Source organism: Lonchura striata, chromosome 16, assembly GCF_046129695.1.
Source record: "Lonchura striata isolate bLonStr1 chromosome 16, bLonStr1.mat, whole genome shotgun sequence".
Classification (NCBI taxonomy): Eukaryota; Metazoa; Chordata; class Aves; order Passeriformes; family Estrildidae; genus Lonchura; species Lonchura striata.
The window spans coordinates 3,400,617-3,422,825 of NC_134618.1; the positions used below are offsets into that span (position 1 = coordinate 3,400,617).

The 22,209-nt window shown below is 64.2% G+C and overlaps 1 protein-coding gene and 1 long non-coding RNA gene across 4 annotated transcripts; one reads left to right on the plus strand and one right to left on the minus strand.

Annotated features, from left to right (window-relative positions):
• Positions 1-2,464: 2,464 nt before the first annotated feature.
• On the minus strand, positions 2,465-6,534 carry LOC144247153 (uncharacterized). Its single transcript, XR_013340849.1, has 2 exons — positions 6,370-6,534; positions 2,465-2,905 (listed from the first exon to the last, which is right to left on the minus strand). It is a non-coding gene; the product is annotated as an uncharacterized LOC144247153 (long non-coding RNA).
• SBK1 (SH3 domain binding kinase 1) lies at positions 5,737-20,650 on the plus strand. 3 transcript variants are annotated; one of them, XM_021540782.2, is made up of 4 exons: positions 5,737-6,006; positions 18,330-18,553; positions 18,637-18,839; positions 19,407-20,650. In XM_021540782.2, the coding sequence occupies exons 1-4, from the start codon at positions 5,945-5,947 to the stop codon at positions 20,187-20,189; spliced, it is 1,272 nt and encodes a 423-aa protein (XP_021396457.2). In that variant the 5' UTR covers positions 5,737-5,944; the 3' UTR covers positions 20,190-20,650. The 3 variants fall into 3 exon arrangements, with proteins under 3 accessions (XP_021396457.2, XP_021396458.2, XP_021396459.2); XM_021540783.2 differs by having other exon boundaries at positions 18,351-18,553; XM_021540784.2 differs by lacking the exon at positions 5,737-6,006 and adding an exon at positions 11,469-11,562 and having other exon boundaries at positions 18,351-18,553.
• Positions 20,651-22,209: the final 1,559 nt, after the last annotated feature.

A 22,209-nucleotide genomic window follows, 5' to 3' on the forward strand; every position in this document is an offset into this window, starting at 1 on the left:
CTCTTTTATAAAGAGCATAATCCAGACCAATTCTATTGGTCCTAGAGTAAAAATATCTCGCTCCATTGGTGTGCAGTGAATGATGCTCAGTGGCAGAACTTATCTATAAATAATGAGAAGAACAAGAGAGATAAAGAATTATTTACATTCTTTCCCAACTGTTTCCCAAGCTTCTCTCCATTTTCTCTCTGGCTGAACTGAGAATATCCACAGGTGGGGATGGGCTCCTTTGGGGTCTCCAAAAGAGAAGTGGCCCCAGCTGCTGGGGCGAGGAGGGAGGGATGGAGCAGCTGAAGGGAACCTAAAGAAGGAACCTCCTGCCAAACTCCTGGATCCCTACAAGGGGACTTCTCCTCTATCCCACTTATCCCTGCAAAGGCCAAGGATGTGGAACAGCTTTCAGGGATGTGAGGCTGAATTTTGCAAGCCTTTGCTTTAGAAACATTTGTCCCAAGGTAAAGGAATCGTAAATCATGGAAAGGTTTGGGTTGAAGGGACATTAAAGGTCATCTCATCCCTTGGACACTTGGGCACTGCCAGGGATCCAGGGGCAGCCACAGCTGCTCTGGGCACCCTGTGCCAGGGCCTGCCCACCCTGCCAGGGAACAATTCCCAATTCCCAATATCCCATCCATCCCTGCCCTCTGGCAGTGGGAGCCATTCCCTGTGTCCTGGCTCTCCCAGCCCTTTGAAAAGGTCTGTACCCATCTTCCTTCCAGGCCGCCTTTAGACACATCCAGGTGTCCCCAGGATCCTTGTGTCTCACAGAGGAAACCCCAGGTCTCACATCAGGTACCTCCTGTTGTTGTTGATCCATGAAAAAACCAAGTGGGAATTCCCCATCGCCTCCAGCATCACTGGAGCACGAGGAGGAGCCTGTTCTGGGAATGTGGCCATGCCAGGCCCCGGGCCTGCTTTTCCCATTGTTGAAGTGGCATTTCTCAAAGAAAATCAGCAGTCCCTCAAGCCAGTGACTGTGCCAGCCCTCCTTTCAATCCGGGGCTCCTCCATCACTGAAGAGGGAGCAGCAGTGCTTGGACTGTGCCTGGACCAGCCCCCAGGCTGGAGAAGCCATCCACCTTTTTTAAAAATTGATTTGGTAACTTTCTATTTTAAAAACACAAAAGGAATGGAAATGCCATGGAGCTGAACAGCTGTTTGGGGAGATGAAGGGAACAGGATTTGTGAAAATAATTTGTTACCACATGGTTTATCTCTCAATTTTTATTACAAACAGGCACTGAAATGCCTGTTCTCCAAGCCTCCTGCACTACTCCAGCCTTGATTCCAGCCTCTTCAATCCCACATTCAAATATTCATCTCATTTAATTGCTTTACTCCCGTTTGGGTTTTGCCCTCAGGATGAGTCTGAGCCTCACACAGCTGGCTGTGCTTCCCCTCACATCCCTCCCCTCTGTTCCCATTTCCTTTATTGTTCCTGCCACAAACCGAGCTGCAACTCATTGGGAATGCCACAGAGAAATGAGCTTTTTACTGTCCTGCCACTTCATGCAAAGCAATTCCATGAAAAGGGTTAAACTGTGTTTTATAAGTCCAATAAAGCAGCTTGGAAAAGTTTTGTCCACAAAACCCCACGGCTCCCCATGGCTCCCAAGTTCCTTGGCAAGGAATTTGCTTATTTAGCAAGCTGTAAAAACCCAGCAGGTAAAAATTCCTGAGTCCAAATTCCTGAGGAAAGTACAAAAGTGGATAATTAATGCTATAAACCCAGCAGAGCCTGGGGACAGGGGATGGCTCTGGGTGTCCCAGCCCACCCCACATCCCTGTGCTGGGCACACCGGTCGAGGTGGCCACGGTGGGCGAGGGACATTTGTGGCTTTGTGGCCACCACGGGTCCTCGCCAGGTCTTCCAAGCCTCCTGCTCTGCTCCACACCCCACTTTTTGGGATTTTGTGGGACGACGCTGGGGTTCTGGCACTGGTTACACCCCGGGAATGGTTCCCAATTCCCTCTGAGGGGTGGCTGGGAGCAGGTCCCCAAAGGCCACATGGAGGGGAGGCAGCAAAGCAAGCTCCAGCCAGGTTTGTGGGCCTGATGGTTCGAGATGATTTGAAATGGAGCCCTGGAAACTCACACCAGTGTCCCAGCCACCCCTTCCAGAGGCTCCAGAGCCAGAGCAGCAGCTGGAAGCCAGGGCACTTCTCTCCCTCTGCAAGCCAGGAGAAAAGACTCGTTTAGGCTGTGGCTTCTTTTGAACCTGCACCAAGTTCAGCCTGTCCCAGCCTCCTTCCCAGACCTCAAATCCACCCAGAGAGCCCAGCAGGATGTCCTGAGCTGCCCTTCTGCACCTCTCCCTGCTCTCCACATCCCACGGTTCTGTGGGACACCATGGTTTGAACAGACAGGTGTCTGCTGAGGAAGGCAGGAGCCTCCCTTGAAGTGGAAAATTTAAACCCTCTGAATTGCTGTAGATTTGAAATTAATGGGTTTTCAGGCAAAGATGTGGGAGCAGGAATAACAGCTCTTTATTAGGGAAGAAAATAAAAATAAAATACAAAAAATGCAGTAATACAAACCAACCCTGCCAGAGTCAGAACATGCCCTGTCCCCCTGTGGGTCAGGGAGGTGGCAGCAGTCCCATCCCAGGGTGGCTCAGCCTCCTGCAGTGCCAGCTGTGCTTCTGCTGGAGCAGGATCCTGCACAAGGGGGAGTTTTCCTCTGGAGCTCCAGGAATGGGGGAGATGGGCCTGGGCTCCTCTGGGAATGCAGGGGAAGAAAGCTGCTCCTCTGGGAATGCAGTGGGCAAAGGCTGCTGTGGTGTCCCAAAATCTCAGATTGGATCCAGGTAGGAATGCTTGACTCCTGGGCAGAGCATCTCCCCATGGATGATGGAATTTTCTCAGCCATGCAGGGACACTCACTGGCCATGGACAGCAGAGATCTCCTGCAGGGAGGATGGGTTGTGGAAGAGATAAAGAAAAACTGTCCAATGAAGAGAACTGCCCCAGCTCTGACAGGTGGGAGACAGAATGAGCACCCCCAAACCACATCTTCCAACTCAGGACACACCAGCAGAGGTGCAGGAGGTGGTGGAGGGGGATGATGGAACCTGGGTTCCCATGGGCAAGGTCTCATCCTGAGGGGTCTGTCTCTCACCAGGAGCTCCTGTGGGGCTCCACCATGGATTTGTGACTGGTCCCTTGGTCCAGCATTGTGATGGGATTTTATTTAGTGAGGCAGGAGGGTCCCTTGAGCCACTCAAGCTGCTCTCTTTTTCCAGGAAGCAGAGGGTGCATGGGGAAGCCATGAGAGGCTCCCCAGGCCCTGGACAGTCTCATCCTCTTCCCTTTTTCTCCAGGTTTCTGCTCCACTCTGCTCAGCCCATTAGTCAAGGCATTAAATTTTAACATTTTTGTTGCTCCTGCAGCCTGTTCCCAGTGAGTGGGTGCCTGAGTGGATGCCAGACCCTGGCACCAGGGACTGAGGGGCCTGGGGGATCTGATCCCATGGACTCCCCCAGTGCAATCCTAGGGGATGCTGGTGCTGCTTCTCCCAGCTCCCAGGGACCAGCATGGAGAGAGGATCATTGCAAACACCCTGCACAGCCCCAGTGCAGCCCGGCTGGGAGAGCTGGGAGAGGAGAAACTCCAGGGACATCTCAGAGCCCTGCCAGGGCCTAAAGGGGCTCCAGGAGAGCTGGAGAGGGACTGGGGACAAGGGATGGAGGGACAGGACACAGGGAATGGCTCCCACTGCCAGAGGGCAGGGATGGGTGGGATATTGGGAATTAGGAATTGTTCCCTGTGAGGGTGGGCAGGCCCTGGCACAGGGTGCCCAGAGCAGCTGTGGCTGTCCCTGGATCCCTGGCAGTGCCCAAGGCCAGGCTGGATGGGGCTTGGAGCAGCTGGGACAGTGGAAGGTGTCCCTGCCATGGCAGGGGGTGTGGTGGGATGAGCTTTAAGATTTTTTCCAACCCAAACCATTCTGGGATTCCAAGATTCTGCGAGACGAAATTGGGATCATCAGAGTCTCCTGGGGGGACAGGACCCCGAGCAGCACAGCCAGGAGCTTTCTGGCCACGAGGAATGAAAAAGCCATCGATTTCTGCCATTAGTGGGGGTGTGGCGGGAGCAGACGCCACAGGCACAGCCACTCACTGAATAATTCAGGCGAGAGATGACGAAGCCCAAGGCCAGGCTGGGGAAGCCTCTCCTTGTTCTCCTGCTCACCTTCCCAAGGACGTGGCCCAGGAGCCTGGGGCCAGGGACCAGAATTCGCTCCCAAAGACCTGGGGATGAATGTTGGTCCCTGAGCCAGTCCCAAAGGTTGGGGAACAGTGACATGTCAGGGCCCTGTGACTCTGGGGGCTCCTGACCCAGCGGGGCCTGGCGTATCCCCGTGGAGCAGCTGGACACTGCCTGCAGCAAGGCTCCATTTTGGGGCAGGGACACTCATCTAGGGACACAGGGACACACATCAAGGGACACAGGGACACTGCTGTGGGACAGGGACAGACATCAAGGGGCACAGGGACACTGCTGTGGGACAGGGACACTCATCAAGGGGCACAGGGACACTGCTGTGGGACAGGGACAGACATCAAGGGGCACAGGGACGCACATCAAGGGGCAGAGGGACACTGCTGTGGGACAGGGACAGACATCAAGGGGCACAGGGACATTCATCAAGGGGCACAGGGACACTGCTGTGGGGCAGGGACACACATCAAGTGGCACAGGGACATTCATCAAGGGGCACAGGGACACTGCTGTGGGACAGGGACACATCAAGGGGCACAGGGATGCACATCAAGGGGCACAGGGACATTCATCAAGGGGCACAGGGACACTGCTGTGGGGCAGGGACACTCATCAAGGGGCACATGGACACTGCTGTGGGACAGGGACACTCATCAAGGGGCACATGGACACTGCTGTGGGACAGGGACACACATCAAGGGGCACAGGGACACTGATCAAGGGGCACAGGGGCACTGCTGTGGGCAGGGCCACCCCTCACAGGCACCCTGGCGCTCCTGTGCTGTGCCCTGTCCCACCGTGCCCGTGCAGGGGGCACATCCAGGGGTGGCTCCCACGGCACCTCTGCCACCCACGAGCACCCGGGCTAGGAGATTTCCCCCTGATTGTGCCACGTCCCCTGTGCCAAGGCCGGCCAGAGCCGGGGGGTGTCGGGCAGAGCCCCGGGGACACAGCACGGGCCCCTCGGTGGCTCGCGGTGCCCGGGCGGGCGGGCTGGGCTTGCCCGGTCTCTCTCCGGGCCCGGAGGCAGAGCGGGCACCGGGAGGGGGCGGCTGCAGGCCGGGCAGGCGGCACTGGAGGAGTTAATTCCCAGCCTCGCCGCGGGAGTCGGGAGCTATTAATACTCGCACGCTGCTTTAGCTGTCAGAGCGAGCGGCGGCTCTGCCGGTGAGACGAGCCCCGCGGAGCCGCCGCTCCACGACGGCACAACTTTCCCCCTCCGTCCGTGTGTCGGGCTGCCGGGCCCTGCGGACCCTTCCAGACCCTTCCCCATCCTGCCAGAGCCCGCCGGACCCCACCTGCCGCAGGGGACGCTTCCCCTGCCCGCGGCACGGGCACCGGCCGGTGCCTCGGGGCAGCCGCTTCCCGCGGCCTCCGAGCCCCGCAGGGCTCGGCCGGTGCCTCGGCCCACCCTGCCGGACCCCCGGTGCCGGTGATGCCACCCCGGGTCCCTGCTGGCACCCCCTGAGGGCCGGGCAGCGCCATGGGTGCCGGGGTGGCCCCGGGCATCGCTGGCCCCGGCGAGAGGGCGACGCGGGACGCGGCACAGCCCGGAGCCGCCTCCGTGCCCGGGGAGCGGCCGGTCCCGGCGCTCGGCCCGGCCGTGTGACACCATGGCCCCGGGAGGGGGCCACCGCCCGCTCCGGCGAGGAAGATGCCAACAGCCCTCCGGCACTGCCCTGCGGTCGCGCTCGCCCGGGCGCGGTGGCCACCGGCCCTGAGCCATGGATTCCTTCTGCTTCGTCTGCTTCCAGAAAGAGGAGCTGCAGCCCCTGCACCTGCACAGGTGAGTGCCGCCAGCCCGGGACAGCCCCGCCGGGGACACGGCGCTGCACGGCACGGAGCGGGCACCGGGCCGGGCTGGGCGGCAGTGCCCGTCCCGGGCCGTGCCAAAGTTTCCTCGGGAGCAGGCGCATCCTCTCCCGAAAGAGAGAGCACGTGTGTTCTCCCGGGATGCGCTTCCCTGGCAGCAGGGAGCCCGGTGGGCATCCCGTGCCGTGCCGTGCCGTGCCGTGCCAGCTCAGCGGTGCTGCAGTGCCCCTGGGTGCAGTGGGGCTGTGGGCAGCAGCGTGTACACCCAGGGCCTCCCGGAGCCGTCCCAGCACCGCCCCCGATCCCTCCTGGAGCCGTCCCAGCCATCCCCGCTCACCCGAGCGGGGTCCCGGGCCGTCCCTGCTCCTCCCTGCCTGCCTGCGGCCGCGGCGCTCGGGGCTTCCACCGGGACAGCCGCAGGCTCCCCGAGGCCCGTCCCTCTGGGCAGCAGCACCGGCGCTCGCCTCCCCCGTTCCCGAAATCTCCTCTCGCCTCGGCGCTGCTGAGCCGCAGCCAAGGAGAATGTGCGGTGCCGGAGCGAGGCGGGCAGCCGGCAGGATGCGAGGTGCGAGCGCTGGCACATGCTGTGCCCAACTGCTCCTCCGTGGCACGGAGCCACTGCCGGCTCCTGTCCCACGCTGCCAGCCCCGAGCAGAGCCCCGTCTGCTCCAGCCAGGAGCCCTCCAAGCACTCAGTGTCCCCAGCGAGGTCTGGGGGGGCCTTAGGGCCATCAGCTGGATCTCAACCCAGGCAGTCTGTCTTCCTCACGGGTTGCAGGAAGCTGTAGGGTTTGTTTTGGTGTAAATCATTAATTTTTGGAGCGCCAGTTGCCGTGAGTCAGTGCCCAGGTGGGGAAACAGGGGTGCCAGGGATCGGGAGGGCCTGGGTGTGGGTGCTGCTGGCCGGGGGCGTGCACAGAATTCCCAGGGCTCCTGTGCCACAGCCCAGCCGGGCTCGGAGCTGACCAGTGGCACCCAGCCTGTGTCAGGCCACAGGTGGCATGAGCCTGGCATCCTCAGCCAGGGAGGGAGCACCCGGGGTGGCACTGTGGTGGCCCAGGGTCCCGCGTGGTGGCTGCAGGGACCACCCCTCCCTGCTCGGGGCACGGTGAGGGATGGACACCCACGGCTTGCGCCCAAAGGCTTCTCCCTGTCCTGCCCTGCTTCAAGGTGGCTGCACCGGGCTGTGGGGGTGTGTCCGGTCCCTGAACACCCCGCTGGTTGTCACCAGCTTGTCCCTGAGTCTGTCTCCATCCCATGGGGACACAGCTCCCTGTCACCTCCAGCACAGCCCCACCGGGGGAGGCTCCCCGGGGTGACAGGAGGTGCTGCCTGCCCTGTCACCGCCCCGGCCCTGGTTCTGCCCCCTGTGCCAGGAGCGGTGCGTGGGCCCCAGGCGTGGGTGCTGTGGCAGTGTGTCTGTCCCTTATGTCTGTCCCCACGGGTTTGCCACGTCATGTTTGTCCCGCCGTGTCTGTCCCCTCGTGTCTGTCCTTCTGTCTTTTCCCCTGTGTCAGTCCGCCCGTGTCTGTTCCCTGTCCCCGTAGCCCGGCGTCTCTCCCCCGGTGTGTCCGGCCCCCCGTGCCCGTTCCCGCAGCCTCTAGATGGTGCCAGGAGAACGGGCAGCGAGCGGAGGCGGCGGGCGGGCACCCTTGCCGGCTGCTGTTGGGGTACCGGGGTACCACCGGGGTACCACCGGGGTGCCAGGGCGGGCCCCGTGGCTCTCCCCGTGCCCCCAGCTCAGCCCCTCCTTCCCCTCCAAGAAACCCGTTGTGCTTCTTTTCCCAAGCAGCCCATCCCAAAGAGCCCCTCCGGTCCCGTTCCGTCCCGGCGGCTGAACAGCCGTCACTGTGCTCCAGGGTCAGCGCCGTTCCCAAGGTCCCGGTGCGGCCGGTGCCGGCCCGGCCCGGCCCGGGGACTCCGTCCCGCCCCGCCCGGTCCCTCGCAGCGCCGCCAGCACGGGACGGGCTCCGGGCCGGGGCAGCACCCGGGGGATGGATCCCTGGCAGGGGCTCGGCGTGTGCCCATCACCGGCGGGGCCGTCCCACGGCTCCGGGGCCGCGGCTCCTCCCTGACCGTGGGAGCAGCCCCCGGGAGTCCCCTCCGGGCGGTCACCGCCCGGGGTGGCAGCGAGCGGGACAGCGAGCGGGGCGCTGCGGGAACCGGCTCCGCCGCCCCTTTTCCCCGGGATCCCCGTGGGTGGGCTCTGTCCCCAGGGACCGAGGGGACACCCGGCGCCCCGACACGGGTGATGCCCTCGGGCTGGGCCGGGGGTGCCGGAGCCCCGCGGGGTGAGCGGGTCCCCTCGGCCCGGGCTGCGGCTCCCGGCGTGCTCCGCTCCCGCCTTCCCTCCCTCCTTCCCTCCCTCCTTCCCTCCCTCCTTCCCTCCCTCCTTCCCTCCGCTGCTCCTTCCCAGCATCCCCGCAGCATCCCCGGCAGGTTTGGCTCCTGTCACCGGAGCGCGACGGGCGCGGGTGGCCGTGGGACCCCGGCCCGCGGCCGTGGGGGGCTCAGCCCCTTGGCTCCCGCTCTGGCCAAGCCATTGCGAAGGGACAAGTGACCTTCTCGCTGAATTCCGAGGGGATTTGGCACGCTGGGAATATTTTGGGCTTTCCAGGTCATTTCCCGCTGCCCACCCTGTCCAAGCACATCCCACGGCATGAGCCGGATATTCCTTTTCCGAGCACAAATCCCAGGGGTACTCGTGGTCCCTCGGGGAGGCGGGGGCTCTTTGCACGGTTTGAGATTGCACGAGGTGATAAGCATGTTTGATCTGGCTCCTTTCATCTCGTTAATCTTAATTAGTTATTAATATTCCGGGAGTGCTTTGAAGACCAGGAGCTCCGTGCGGGCGCTCCCTGGTACAACTGGTGTTACTATGGCTCAGTGTGCGTGCCACCCACGTGCCACCGCGGGGCAGGGACACCCCAGAGGGACCTGACGGCCCCCACGGAGCCCCGTGGAACCCCCCGGAGTCACATGGAGCCCACAGAGCCTCACAGAGCCCACGGAGTCCCAAAGAGCCCTGCTGAGCCCTACAAAGTCCCATGAAGACGTACTAAGCCCCATGGAGCCCCGATGAGTCCCATGGAACCGCACAGAACCCCACAGAGCCCCACGGGGTCCCACAGAGTCCCACAAAGCGCTGCCAAGCCCCACGTAGCCCCACGGAATGCCACGAAGCCCTGCCAGGCCCAGCTGGTCCCAGTGCCAGCTCGGCCCCTGTGTTCCCAGGGCACAGCGCCGGGATGGTGACATTGGGAGCTGACCCACGCGTGGGGTGTGTGACACTGTCCCTGCAGCCCCTCCATGGTCCCCGGGCTGGCTCCCCGGGCACCGGCACCTCCCGCCTGACCTAGAAACAGCCCGGAGCTATAAATAGGGAGAGAGCTGACAGAGAGCTCGGAGGAGCCGCGGGCGGGAGGCTGCGGGAGCCAGGACGGCACCGCAAGGACAGGCAGGGGACACGGGGGGAGAGGGGCCTCGGGAGGGGGCGAGCCTGGGGCCGCCCCATCCCTGGCGGCCCACGGAGCTGCGGGGACACCGAGCGCAGCCCAGCTCTGCCCATCTCCCCCGTTTTCCTCTTTCGCTCACCTCCACTGCTCAGAGGCTCACCTGCCCCGTGCCAGCCCCGTGCCAGCCCCGTGCCAGCCCCGTGCCAGCCCCGCAGCGGCCGCTCCGAGCAGCGCCAGCTCCTACCCAGCCCAGCCCGGCTGGCCGGGGCATTGCCTCCAGCATTTCTCCTCGCTGCGCCATTCCGATGCCTCCACCCCGCTGGGAATCACCCACCCGTGGAGCGTCCCCGCCGCAGGAGCCGGGGGCTGTGGCAGGACCCGAGCGGAGGGGGATGGCGGGGACCGGCCCCGGGAGCCGCAGCCGCTGCCCCCGCGGCCCTGCCGGGGCTGGCGGGGCCCGGTGCGCAGCTACCGGGCGGGAAGAGGGTGACAGTGGCACAGCCGATGCTGGCACAAATTAAAGCGGAGCGTCGGAGTGTGATTCAGCCTCTTGCCTTAAAGTCATTCATGAAAAGCCTTAATTGCTCTGCATCCTCGGCTCGAGCGGAGCGGAGCCATCGGTGAGTCAGTGCCCATGGCTCCCCGGCCCTCCCCGCTTTGTGGGGGCTCAGGGGCCAGTGGCACGGCCCCGGTCCCAGCGGATGTGTGGGAACAGTCCGTTGTCCCCCTGGGAGGCTGGGGCAGCCCCACCACTGTGGGTCCCTTTAAAGTGACATCGCTGGAGCGAAGGGACCTGGCACCCAGCTGAGAGAGAGAGAGAGAGAAGAAAATCCCAAAGCAAATCGTGGCCAGAAGGAAATCCGAGAAGAGGTGTGTGCAGGGATGCTCCAAGAGGGAGCACAGTGACAACCCCTCGCCTTCATCCGGCAGAGCTGTCACTGTCCCCCAGGCTGGAGGTGCCTGGGAGCTCCTGGTGCCCACCTCTGGCATCACTTGCTGAAAGTGTCGCCAAATTTAAGGCACCTGAAGGGAAACCCCCGTGTTATGTTTTCTTCACCCTGGCTTGGCCTGAACGTTCCCACCATTCATGAGCCACGGGGAAAGCCACATGTCCTGCACACATTGAGGAGCAGCATTCTGGGGGGCTGCCTGTGCCATGGTGGGCATCACCTGTGCCATGGTGGGCATCACCTGTGCCATGGTACCTCAGGCTGCCCAGAGAAGCTGTGGCCACCCCATCCCTGGAACTATCCAAGGCCGTGTTGGATGGGGCTTGGAGCAGCCTGGAAGGTGTCCCACGGCAGGAGTTGGGATGAGATGATCCTGAATGTCCCTTCTAACCCAAATCATTCCCTGACCCACGGTGGGCATCACCCACACCACGGGGGCATCGCCTGTGCCAAAGGAGAGGGAACAGAGTCTTGGAGGGCTGAAGGACAGCAGGGCCCAGGGAAGCAGCGGGCAGCAGGACATGGTGCTGTGCTCGGGCACGGCGGCTGCCCAGCGCCGCTGACCCCCGACCAGCCTGGGGTGGGGCAGGGCGTGAAGCCGCTCCCTGCGGAGCGCCGCTCCCACCCCCATTGTCCCGGCGCCGCGCTCTGCCCCGAGCCGAGCCCGCGGTACCGGAGCTCCGCAGCCGGCGGGGAGGGGGCGGCTCAGCCCCGACCACCCTTTCCTGGGCTGCTCCCGCACCGATTCCCCCCGGCTACATCGGGGGGCGGGGACAAGCAGCGCCCCGCATCGCGCATCGCTCATTCCGCATCCCCCCATCCCCGCGGGGCCGGCGGCGGAGCCCCCCCGCTCCTCCCGCTCCTCCCGCTCCGCGCTCCCTCCCCGGGGCGGCGCCGGTGCCGGTGCGGGCGGAGCGCGGCGCGGGGCGGGCGCTGCCGGGGGTTGCGGGGGGCGCCGCGCTCCGCTCCCTCCGCTCCCTCCGCTCCCTCCGCTCCCTCCGCTCCGCTCCTCCGGCGGCGGCGGGGCCGCGGCATGAGGAGCCCGGCGGGGCGGGCGGAGCGCGGCGGCGGCGGCGGCGGCTCCTCTCCCGCCGGGGACGGGGCGCGGCGGCGGCTCGCCCCTCCGGTAAGGCGGCGGTGCGGGGATGGGGCGCGGGCACGGGGGTGCGGGGATGAGGATACGGGGATGGGGCTGCGGGGATGGGGGTGCGGGGGGCGCTGCCCGCCGGGTACCGAAGCCGCCCTTTGTTTGCCCGCGCGGCGCGGGGAGGGGACAAAACCCCCATCCCGGTACAACCGGCGCTCCGGGATGAATGGAGCGGGGTGGGCACCGCGCCGTGCGGGCGCTGCCCCCGGGATCGGTTCTTCCCCCCGCCCCGGATCCCTCCTGCGGCCGGTGGCACCTGCGCCCCGGGCGGCCCCGGTACGGCGGGGGGGCGAGGGGGAAGGACGGAGACGGAGGGGCGTGAGTGGCACCGAGCGGTGCTGGGGCCGCGGGGCTGGTCCCCGGGGGCTCCCGGCGGGTTTGGGGGTGTCTGGAAGGGTGCACTGAGCTGGAAGGAAGGCAGCTGGGAACAGGGGAAGGGGAGAGCAGGGAGAGGCGGCCTCGGGGGCAGCTCAGGCCGTGTCCCCTCCTGTCCCCTCATTGTGTCCCCTTGTGTCCTCTCATCACCTCCCCATCTCATCTCCCCTTGTTTCCCCTCATGTTCCCTCACCTCCCCTTGTCTTCCCTCGCCAGCCTCCTGTGTTCCCTATTACCTCCCCTCGTGTCCCCTCATGTCCTCTTGTCATCTCCCCTCATGCCCCGTCCATCATCTCCCCTCGTTTCCCCTCATTGTCTCTCCTCATTGTGTCCTCTCGTGTCCCCTCATCATCTCCCCGTGTCATCTCCTCTCGTCATCTCTCCTCGTCTCCCCTCGCATCGCTTCACCGCGTCCCCTCCTGTCTCCTTGTGTCCCCTCATCACCTCCCCTGTCTCCCCTTTCACCTGCCCCGCTGTCCCCTGCTGTCCCCTGGCCGCGGGCCGGCCTCCATCCCACCCGGCGTCTCCCCGGCCGCAGCGGGGAAGGGGAGCGTGACCCACTTTCCTCCGGCTCCGGCCTCGCTGCCGCCGTGGCCGCGGGCGGGCGACGCCAGCCGGGAGCCCCAGCCCAGCTCGGGGAGCGGGGACAGGGCGGCCCGGGCCCGGCACCCCTCTGTCCGGGCCCCGCGGGGCGGCGGAGGTCAGAGCTGGGTGTCCGTGTGCCGAGCCCCCCGCCTGCCCGGGGTCGCCGTGTCCCCGCGCCCTGCCCGCGGGGCTGCGGGAGGGACCCCGGCAGGGGTGGGAGCATCCTCCTCCAGCGGAGCGGCCCCGGCGGCGGCAGCCGGGCTGCGGCGATGCCCGGCCTGCCCGGGGCACACAGAGCGCCGCGGAGCGGAGTCGGGGCTGGCTGTGTGGCAGAGGCCGTGTCCCTGCTGTCGCCAGGAGCGAGCGGGGCCGGGGCCGGCCGGCCCTGCCGTGGGTCGGGCAGGTGCCGCTCGGGGCGTTTGTCTTTGCAGATCCCAACCGTGCGGTGCTGTCGGCGCTGGCGGAAGAGTTTTGGGAGGGAGATGATGACAGGCTGATGAAACCAATCAAACAATGAAGTAATCATAAGTGCCCGGTGCCGGCGGCAAAGGCGGGAGGAGCTGCAGGCTGGAGGAGCTGAGGTCCTAACGAAGCCATCCTGCTCGGCAGCAAAAACCCCGGGAGGCCAGAAGCTCTGAAAGGCAGCCAAGGTCCTGTCATCGGGGCCGATGGACAGAGACAGCCCCGTGCGCATGAGGGCAGGGAAAATCCTGCTGGCAGCTCCGGAAGAGCAGCGCGGAGGGCGCAGGGGACGGTGGCAGGAAGGAGGAGCGGTGGCTCCCCGGGGAGCCGGCGGAGGACAGAGTCCTGGCACTGCTTTGTTCGCTCTTCCCAAATCGGTCTGTGAAACCTGAACCCCGGGACCAGAGGCTGAGGAAGCTCGTCCCAGGCTGCTGGCCAGGACGGGAGATGGTTCCTGCAGCCATGGATGGGTGTGACAGGGCCTGACCCTGCCCTGCATCTGGAACATCTGCACTGGGAGAGCAGCTCCTGCCACTGGGAGCTGGGCGTTCATTGGCTTTGGAGAGGAGAATCCTGCTGTGCCAGGTCTGGGCAAGGAGCTGGTATGATAATTGCTGGATAACCTGGAGTTCTGTGCCAATTCAGCCCTGCACTGGGGGCACTGGGGAGTCCCAGTTGCTGCGGGTGCTTCGCTGGAGGTTTGGTGCTGGTTCTGGAGGTGTCCCTGGTGCTCCAGCCTTGCCCGGCGCTGTCCCGCTGCTCTGGAGCCAGCTGCACATGGAGACGTGCCCCACCCATGGCCTCTGCTCCTGCTGGGCTGCGGGATGCTGGCAGAGGGGCTGTCCCCAAACCACTGCCAGCAGCCAATGTCCCCGTGCTGCGGGGACCAGCCACCTCCCAGACTCACTCGGCTTGTCCCGAGAGGCTTTGGATGGCCCCGGGGTGGCACACGGATGCAGGAACCCTTTCCCTGTGCCTGTTTTGCTGCTTTGGGTGAGGTGAGAGGTGGTGCCTGGCCAAGGTGGGTGCCGGTGGCTCTGCGCCCCGGTGAGATCCCTGTCCTGCCCCCACGGCCACGTTGTCCCCGTTAGGCCAAGGTGCCTTTGCGAGCCCTCCCCGGGCTCCAGCGTGCCGCAGCCCCCGGTAGCACAGCTCAAATGTGGAGTGCTGGTCCCAGCGGCACGGAGGAGAGGAGAGGATGTCCCTGGAACGGGGTCAGGCAGGAATGGAGGTGGCAGGGGCTGGGAATGGAGTGGGGCTCAGCGTGGGGCACGGCCAGAGCCCCGCTGGCCTCTCGTTCCAGCGACACCAGGGTGGTGCTGGCATGTGGAGAGCTGGGACAGGGGACGGCTCTGGCAGGGCCCAGGGCGTGGCTTTGCTGGCTCAGTGCATTGTTATGGGGAAACAGAGGTTTGGAAGCTGGTTGGGGTGCAGAGGGAGGGAGGTCCCTCCTGAGGGATGCCCTGGCCTCCAGCCTGTTGGGCTTGGATGGGAGTTGGTGTTACCTGCTCGTAAGTGAGGGCTTGGGGATGGAATATGGTGAAATCAAATCTCTGCCAAGTGCAGGGACAGAGCAGTGTGGGCCTGTGCCCATCCCACTGCTGCAGCTCACATTTCTCCCCTTTTCAAAGAGGAATGCGGGTTTTGCAGAGCCCCTGCCCTGCAAAGATTTTCCCTTCATTTTCCAATGCCCCAGAACAGCCCACGGTGCGAGTCCCAGCCCTCAGTGCTCAACCGTGCATCAGGCTCAGCCCAAACCCTTTTCCTGTAACCTCCCTCAATAACGGAGTTGTTTTTCTGCCAGTCTCTGATGTGGCCAGAGGGATTTTTTTCCCTCTTTCCCTCTTAATTTCCAAGCAGCCGCTGCTCCAGCAGCCTTCTCTGCGGGAGCCTGGGGCAGCTCTCCCGGGCGGCCTCTGCTCCTCTCAATGAGCTCCTAATGAGTTTGCAATTAGTTATCGGCAGAGCGATGTGCCCAGGGCTGGGCGTGCGGCGGAGCGGGATGCGGAGCAGGGCAGAGCATCCCCCGGCAGGGAACAGCGCCGGGGCAGGGCTGTCGGTGCCAGCCTCGGCTGCTGGCAGGATGCTGGGCTGTGGCTATGGGATAATGTCCTTCCGGGATCTGCTCCACGCTGCCGGGGCTGGAGCCGGGAGGTTTGGGAAGAGGAGCGGCAGCTGCCGACGGGAGACGAGTGGCTGCCTATAAATACCTGCCAGGGAGCAAGGAAGAGGTGGGTGGATTATCCTCCTCACTCAATGAGATAAACGGTTCTGAAGCTTAAACACAGAGCAATTTTAGTCGGAATAGTAGGAGAAATGGCTCAGGATGCGGAGATGACGGCAGGAACCGCCTGTGGTGAGCGGCAGGTCCCGGGGCCACGTGGCAGCAGCTTCGCTGCCTCCCTGTCCCTCCGGGACCCGGAGCCGTGGGGCTTTGCCAGGGCTCGGCCGGGATGCGTATCCTTCCTCCCTGCTCGGGAAAGCGCCTCCAGGAGCACCTGGAGCTGAGCCGGAGAGGGGCGTTCGGCCTCCTTCAGACGCGGTGCTGGCTCCTGTGCCAGCTTTCGGGGCGGGAGAGGAGCTGGGGTGCCGGCAAAGGCCCCGTTGGGGCTCTGGAGGGACCCGACCTGTGGCCACACAGGCGCTCCTTGGTGAGCCTGGCCTGGCTGCAGAAGGATGCGGGACCTCGATCCCGGCCAGGCCAAGCTGGTGGCACCCGGTGCCACACGGGCGCTGCCATCCCTCGGTGTCCCGCTGTTCCTGCGTGCCTGCTGTCCTTGGGAGCGCACGGAGCTGGAGCCGAGCTCTCGCTGCCTCCTGCTGCTGCCCCGCTTCGCTGCTCACATCCAACCCAACGTGCTTTCAAAAGCCTTTCCATTTTTAATGACAACTCCTGCGTTGACGCTGGCCGTGGCCTCGGCGCGTCGGTATTTTGGTCACCGCCGCCGCTCGGCTCCTCCCGGGGTTGTTGGGTTGTTCGGAGCTGGCCGTGCCACTGCGGCAGGACCCCGGCACATCCCGGCCCTGGCAGCACATCCCGGTGCCAGCTGTGCCAGCCACGCCGCAGCACAGGGCCCGGCCCGGCGGGATCCCCGCTGCCCATGGAGCTTCCTCGGTTTCTGGCTGGGAAGGAGACACCTGGAAACCCCAACAGGCTGAGCCAAGGAGAAAAGCGAGCAGCCCTTGAATTGGAGAGCACTTCCACAAGCTGCCAGTCCTCCCTCTCCTCTCTCCCATCCAACCAGCAGGGTTTTTCCTCAAACCCAACCTTCCCCACTTGAATAATTGCATTTCAACGCCGGTTAATTAAGGGACATTGATGAGCGCAACCGTAAATCCAAGCGTAGCCGGAATTCTTCGTGCAGGATGCTGGGGGCTGTTCTCAGTCCTGCCTCCAGCGAGCTGCTGCTGATCCACCTCCACCTCCAGCACCCAGACGCTGAGATGGTGCTCCTCTGCCAGGGGGCCAATGAAACACTGTGGAGATGAGCTGCTTCGGAGATCTTATGAGTCAAACTGTTACATTTTTGGAACATCATGATGTTGAAGTTCCTTTTCTATTTTTTCCCCAACTTCCCAGGGAAAAAAAATATAACTATAATAAGTGAAGAAGCTGAGCTTTGGTTTGGGATGACAGGGGGAAGGAAGGAAGGAAGGAAGGAAGGAAGGAAGGAAGGAAGGAAGGAAGGAAGGAAGGAAGGAAGGAAGGAAGGAAGGAAGGAAGGAAGGAAGGAAGGATCGGACTCAACCTTATTGGGAAGGGGCTGGGAGGATCCTTGTGTGTGAACCTGACTGTGGGGTGCTGCAGGTGCTTTGTGGGGTGCTTGGCATAATTTGGGATGGATGTCACAGCCCCTTGTGTGGGGCTCAGCTTGTGGGCACCCCCTGGGCTCTCTCTGCCCATCCTCACCCGATGCCCTCCCCTCATCCCTGGCTGCCCAGGGTTTGGGTTTCTGCGGTGATGGAGTGGAAGGCAGTGCCCTGAAGACATCAGAGGAGACGCTGGGGTGGTTTCACTGCTGTGGTGATGTGGTGGGTGACTCCGAGCTTGGATCTTCTTGTGGGAATGGTCAGAGTGAGGAGAAAACCATTCCTGGTTTGTTGGAAGTGAGGAATGTTGGTGCTGTTGTCCATGAGCTGCTGGCTGGGCCGGCCTCTGCTCTGCTTTGGTGAGATCCCACCAGGAATGCTGCATCCCGCTGTTGGTCCCCAGCACAGGAAAACCATGGATATGTTGGAGTGAGTCCAGAGGAGGCCACAATGATGATTATTGGGATGGAACATGCCCGCTGTGAGGAAAAGCTGAGAGAATTTGGATTTTTCAGCCAGCGAAAGAGAAGACTCTGGGGAGATCTTAAAGCCCATTTCAGTGCCTCAAGGGGCTTCAGAAGAGCTGCAGAGGGATTTGGGACAAGGGCCTGGAATGAGAGTACAAGGGGAATGGCTTCCACTGCCAGAGGGCAGGGATGGATGGGAGATTGGGAAGGAATTGTTCCCTGGGAGGGTGGGCAGGTCCTGGCACAGGGTGCCCAGAGCAGCTGTGGCTGCCCCTGGATCCCTGGCAGTGCCCAAGGCCAGGCTGGATGGGGTTTGGAGAAACCTGGGACAGGGGCAGGTATCCCTGCCCATGGAACAAGATTGGCTTTAAGGTCCCTTCCAACCCCAAAGCAGTCTGGGATTCTGGGGTTCTCCACACCAGGGAGTCTGGTACCCTGGCTGGCAAAGGCCAGGAGCTGGTGCTGGTGGATGGTCACAGATGTGAGGGAGGGGTGTGCTGCAGAGCCACAGTGTCCCCCTTGGTGCCAGGGCATGGCCCTGGCTCTGCTCTGGAGCTTCCTGGCTGGGCTGAGACTCAGCTGTGGAGGGGACTCAGTACTGGAGTGGCTCTTGGGGTCCCTGCTGGGGACACAGCAGCAGTGGTGACCCCAAAGGGCCTTAGCTCCTCTCCTGCAGAGTGGCTGGGAGCACACCAGGCCTGAGAAAATGCATTCATGTGTGTGTCCCTGTTTGCATCCATGTGTGTCCTTGTCCCTGTCTCTGCCATGTCTGGACCCCTCCCTTTGCCCCCAAACATCCACCCGGCCACAGCCCCTGTGGAGACTGGAGCATCCCTCCAGAGCCATTGGGTTGGTGGCCCCTGGGGACAGAGGGGTGGCACTCAGTGGGAGCTGCTCAGCACCACCCTGGCAGCCCAATCCCCCTTCAGCATGGCTGGAGCCCTGGGGAAGGGACAGGACAGGACGGGACGGGGTGGGGTGGGGTGGGGTGGGCTGGGGTGGGGTGGGACGGGGTGGGACACAATGGCCCTGCAGCCCCCACGGAAGCAGCGCCACTCTGCCTTGCAGCGCAACCATGAGCGCGGGCTCGATTGAGCAGGAGCCGTCGCGCAAGCTGGGCTGCTGCGGGGTGCCCCTCATCACCGAGGACATGCAGTCCCTGGCCATCCGCACCCTCTCGGGCACCGACATCACCAAGCACTATGACCTCATCCGTGAGCTCGGCAAGGGCACCTACGGCAAGGTGGACCTGGTGTCCCACAAAAGCACAGGTGAGGGGAGCGGGGATGTGCCGGGAGCGGGGCGCCGGGTCTGTCCCAGCCGAGGGCTCACTCCCGTCCCCTGCCCTCCGCAGGCACCAAGATGGCCCTGAAGTTCGTCAACAAGAGCAAGACGAAGCTGAAGAACTTCCTGCGGGAATTCAGCATCACCAACACGCTCTCCTCCAGCCCCTTCATCATCAAGGTCTTCGACGTGGTCTTCGAGACCGAGGACTGCTACGTCTTCGCTCAGGAGTACGCCCCCGGTGGGGACCTCTTCGACATCATCCCGCCTCAGGTGGGACCCCCGGCACCTCCCGTGGCATGGGGGGGCTCAGGGGGTGCTGGGCAAAGCTGCCCCTGTGCTGTGTGCCCACGTGGGAGGGGCTGCAGGTGCAGGGACTGGGCACCCGCATCTGGGCTGGGCTTGACCTCAAGCACCTACAAAGAAGTGTGGGACCCATCACCCATCCTCTGGGTGGCCTAAGGTCCAACACCTGTCCCTAGGATGCTCTGAGACCCGTCACCCTTCTCCTGGGGAGCTTGTGGCTGCCCCATCCCTGGAAATGTGCAGGGCTGGGTTGGACGGGGCTTGGAGTAACCTGAGCTAGCGGAAGGTGTCCCTGCCAAGGGCAGGGGTTGGAACTGGACGATCCTTAAGGTCCCTTCCAACCCAAACCATCCTATGGGGAGCCAGAGATCCACCACGCATCTCTTGAGTGGCCCAGGCCCCACCACCATGCCCTGCCTCAGAGCATCCAGACGAAAGCACCCACGACCAGCAGGCCGTGGAGGTGCGGCTGCCCGGGCTGGGTGGGTCCCCCAGGGCTCGGTGGCGAGTGGCTGACGCCGTGTCCCCCCACAGGTGGGGCTCCCCGAGGAGCTGGTGAAGCGCTGCGTGCAGCAGCTGGGCCTGGCCCTCGACTACATGCACAGCAAGAGCCTGGTGCACCGGGACATCAAACCCGAGAACGTGCTGCTCTTCGACCGCGACTGCCGCCGCGTCAAGCTGGCCGACTTCGGCATGACGCGCAAGGTGGGCTGCCGGGTCAAGCGCATCAGCGGCACCATCCCCTACACGGCGCCCGAGGTGTGCCAGGCCGGCCGGGCCGAGGGCTTCGCCGTGGACACCAGCATCGACGTCTGGGCTTTCGGGGTGCTCATCTTCTGCGTGCTCACCGGGAACTTCCCCTGGGAGGCGGCGGTGGCGTCCGACGCCTTCTTCGAGGAGTTCGTGCGGTGGCAGAAGGGGCGGCTGGCGGGGCTGCCCTCGCAGTGGCGGCGTTTCACGGACAGCGCCCTGCGCATGTTCCAGCGCCTGCTGGCCCTGGACCCCGAGAAGCGCTGCCCCGTCAAGGAGGTTTTCTACTTCATCAAGTGCGACCTCATGGCCGAGGTGCGGTGCCGGCCCTCCTACCGCTCCCGCAAGCACGCCAGGGACAAGCTCCCGGCCGGGCCCCACTGCCACGAGGCCGCCGGCTCCTGCACCCCCGCCCCGCTCAAGAGGACCGTCCTGACGGAGGCGAGCGGAGCGCGCGGCCCCGAGCCCGGCGCAGCCGCCCCGGGCACGGCGAGCAGGACAGACGGACGGCAGGACAAGGGCAAGGGGCAGATGGTCCTGGCCACAGCAATAGAGATCTGCGTGTGACGGCGGCGCGTGGCGGCCGCGCGACCGCCCCGTCCCCCCGCCCCGGGGACGGGGATGGGGGGAGTCCATCGTGGTGGCGGTGGTGGCACGAGCCGGGACCGGGCTCTGGGTTTCCCAAAGGAAGAAAAGAAAGGAAAAGAAACCCAATGGAAGAGGAAAAGGACAGAACTGGTTGCGCTCTGTAGCGCCGAGGATGCCGATCCCCCCGCCCCGCCCGGGCGAGGCTGGTGGCCGGAGCCCCGCCGAGGGCACCGCTCACTGCCGGGGAGGCTGGGGGCACCCGCAGCCCTGCCACGGCTGTGCTGCCCCCTCCAAGGCTCCCCCGGGGGGGCACGGGGAGGGGTGTCCCGGTGCAGGCAGGAAGAGTCGGGGGCAGTGGGCAGCGGGCAGCCCACCGGCTCTGCCCCACCCCGTGCCCGACCCTGCCCGGGGAGCGGGAAGGCCGATGACCCTGCACCGTGGAGGAGGCCTTTGGGGAGGGTTGGGTGGGTGATGATTTGTCCTCTTCCACTGGTCCCTGCCGCACTGCTGGGGTCTGGGAGGGAATGGGGAGGTGGGTGACGGGGAGCCGGGGGGTCGCCCCGAACCCCCGGCAGCCCCGGCTGCCTCCCTGCCGTGGGAGGTGCTGGCAGCCATTGATGTAGCAAGTGTCCCTGTCTGTGTGTCATTGTGTGTCCCAGCCACTGCCCCTGGCAGCCCCTGTCCCCCTGCCCTGCCCCACACGGCTCAGGCCCTGCTGGAGGGATGTTCCCTCCGGCCGCAGCCGCTCCGGGCGCGGTGCCGGCCGTCCAGCGGGTTGGGTGCTCGGGGCCGGGCTGGCTCTTTGTACCCGGGGACTGGAGGAGGTGGCCCGGGAGCAGGGGAGGGAGCTCCGAGTGGCCTCCGTGGGTCCGCCTGCTTCTCTGTGCTGTCCCCATCACCTCTCCTTGCTGTCACCCCTTCCCCAAACCTGTCACCCTCCCCTGGGGCTGGCGGGGAAGCGGCAGCGGGACAGACCCTGCCGGGGCTGGCTGCAGCGAGGCAGGGCGTGGTGGCAGCAGCCACTGGTGGCCCCTTAGTGACAAAGTCCCGGGGTGTGCGTGGAGGTCACACCTTCCCTCCTGGATTTGGGCACCCAGCAGAGCAGGGAGCTCACCCCAGCGCCGTGGCGGGGAAGCTGTGGGGGCACCCCAAGGCAGCAGCACCCTGCTGCGGTTCGGGCTTCCCTCCCATGGGGCGGGTGCCGTGGGGCAGCCCCGGTGCCCCAATTCCCCACAAAGGGCTATAACGCTTTCCAGCAGCAGCAGCAGCAGCAGTTTACAGAGCAGGGGCCGCCCCCGCCCCCGCCGTGCCCCGTCCCCGGCACCCCCCGGGCCCGGCGTTAGACGTAGCATTGCCCCACGTAGAGAGCTAGGCACCGGTTTTACTCCTCTTTGCCTTAGGTCCCTCGATGTCCTCGATCTTTCGTGCAATAATGTAGATAAGGGATCCCGGCCACCCCGGGAGGGCTCGGTGGCACCGCCCGGCTGTGTCCCAGGGGGTGCCCGGTGTGATTTCTGTCCCCGTCGAGGTCGCTGTGTCCGTAGGTTGTCAGGTTTTTATTTCCAGTTCCCTCAGCTGTCGGGTTTCAGACCTTCTTCCCGTAGGAGAGGCTGTAGTGTCACAGACGTTACCTCAGTTTGTCACTGTTGAAAAGGATTTAAAAAAACCACAACTGAAACCATAAAAAATGACAAAAATACATAGTTATAAAAGCAACAAAAAATTTCTCAATGGCGGTGAAGACTTTTTTTTTCATTAACTGAAGGAAACGTGATGCTGCTTGTGCAGGGTTGGAGGGCACGGCCTCTGCCTTGCCGTGGCCTCAGCAGTGGCTGTCCCTCCACTTTCACCCTGTCACCACGGCCACCCCGGGAAGGGATGTGGGAGCAGCACCGTGGGGCACCTATGGGCGGGGGGACACCTTTGGGTGGAGGGCACCTTTGGGTGGGGGGCACCCAGCGGCCCTCGGTGCAGCCCCCTCCAAACAGCCAGGGCTGCC